The sequence below is a fragment of the Otolemur garnettii genome, unplaced genomic scaffold (assembly GCF_000181295.1).
Source record: "Otolemur garnettii isolate 467f Iridium unplaced genomic scaffold, OtoGar3 scaffold00245, whole genome shotgun sequence".
NCBI lineage: Eukaryota > Metazoa > Chordata > Mammalia > Primates > Galagidae > Otolemur > Otolemur garnettii.
In genome coordinates this window covers 104,770-106,096 of record NW_003852640.1, presented here as the reverse complement: position 1 = coordinate 106,096, position 1,327 = coordinate 104,770, and the positions used below count along the sequence as shown (strand labels likewise).

Here is a 1,327-nt window from a genome sequence, read left to right as displayed (position 1 = left end):
TTTTTTTTTTTTTTTGGTTGCAGCCATCATTGTTGTTTGGCGGGCCCTGGCTGGGGATTCGAACCCACCACCTTAGGTGTATTCTTAGCTGCTTGAGCCACAGGCGCCGAGCCAAGTATAACGTTTTAAAAGATAACATGGTTGTATCAGGAATATAAGACATCTAGGAATAAATCTAATAGAGGCTCAAGACCTTTGTGGAGAAAATCATAAAAGGGAAGATGCCACACCTGCAAGGCAAAGAACTATTGATTCAGGGAATGTGACCTCAGTCAGCCTGTCCTGCCAGGACATATTGCCCACTGGGGCTGGTGTGGTGGCACAGGCAACCCTCCATTGGCTGGGTGGTGCGAGCATTACAGGTGTCTGGCTTCAAAAACTACCCCTTGTTTCTAGAGAAGCAGAAATAAGGGCAGCAGGTGTTCGCTAGCTGTCTATAGAGGAGCAGTGGCCGTGTCAGCATCAAGTGGGTTGGACTCTTGGTGGCACACGTCATGTTGTGGGGACACTCAACAGGGTTTTTGCTTACTGTAGCCGCAGGAGGAGGCAGGAAAATATGGAGGGTGTTTGTAGCTGCGGCAAACCAGACATGGGCTCCTTGGTGGCCGCTGAGCATCCCCCTGGTAGAGAGCTCAGATGCTGTTTGAGTGCCTTTTGGATTTGGGTCCAAGAGATTGTACTTTGGAGATAAGAAGATTTTGCACAAAAGCACCTGGTCATCCCACCTCCAGCTCGGCCACAGAGAAAGATGGTAGTGAGCGAGATTTAGATTAATGAGCACAGAAGCAGATGCCTCACTGCTGCTGGCATCAAAGCCATTAAGAGCAGAGTGTGGCCAAGTCATTGTCCTGGGAATTCCTCAAGATAGATTCATGTCTGCACCTGCCCAGCCCCACACTGTAGTTTTTAACTTCATGAGTTGTACTTATGTGCTGTAACAGAAGTAAAACGATTTTGCCTCTCTGAAGGGATGTTTTGTTGTCATTTCAACTCTCTGTTCCTTTGATAGAAAATCTCAGATGTGACGGCAGTACAGCCTGTATGCAACGAGACAGTTTATCTTGTCCATGGGGTAAGTATATCTCTGTATAATTAACTACAATCCCTGAAGGTATTAATGCTTCTATTTCACCAGAATGTAGAGACTCCCTATGGTGACATGAAATCCATTATACAACTCACACAGTCCCTAGAAAACACTAGAGAGGGGATTTTTATTTTTTATTTTTTATTTTTTTTGAGACAGAGCCTCAAGCTGTCCCCCTGGGTAGAGTGCCGTGGCATCACAGCTCACAGCAACCTCCAACTCCTGGGCTCAAGCGAGTCT

General features: G+C 46.5%; 1 protein-coding gene across 1 annotated transcript in view; it reads left to right on the top strand.

Moving 5' to 3' along the window:
• LOC100948385 (zinc finger protein 250) overlaps window positions 1-1,327 on the top strand; it is a 36,103-nt gene that overhangs the window by 16,529 nt on the left and 18,247 nt on the right. Inside the window, exon 5 of the mRNA XM_012813048.2 lies at window positions 1,010-1,072. Coding sequence (XP_012668502.1) covers window positions 1,010-1,072 — 63 coding nt within the window. The remainder of the gene's footprint in view (window positions 1-1,009; window positions 1,073-1,327) is intronic.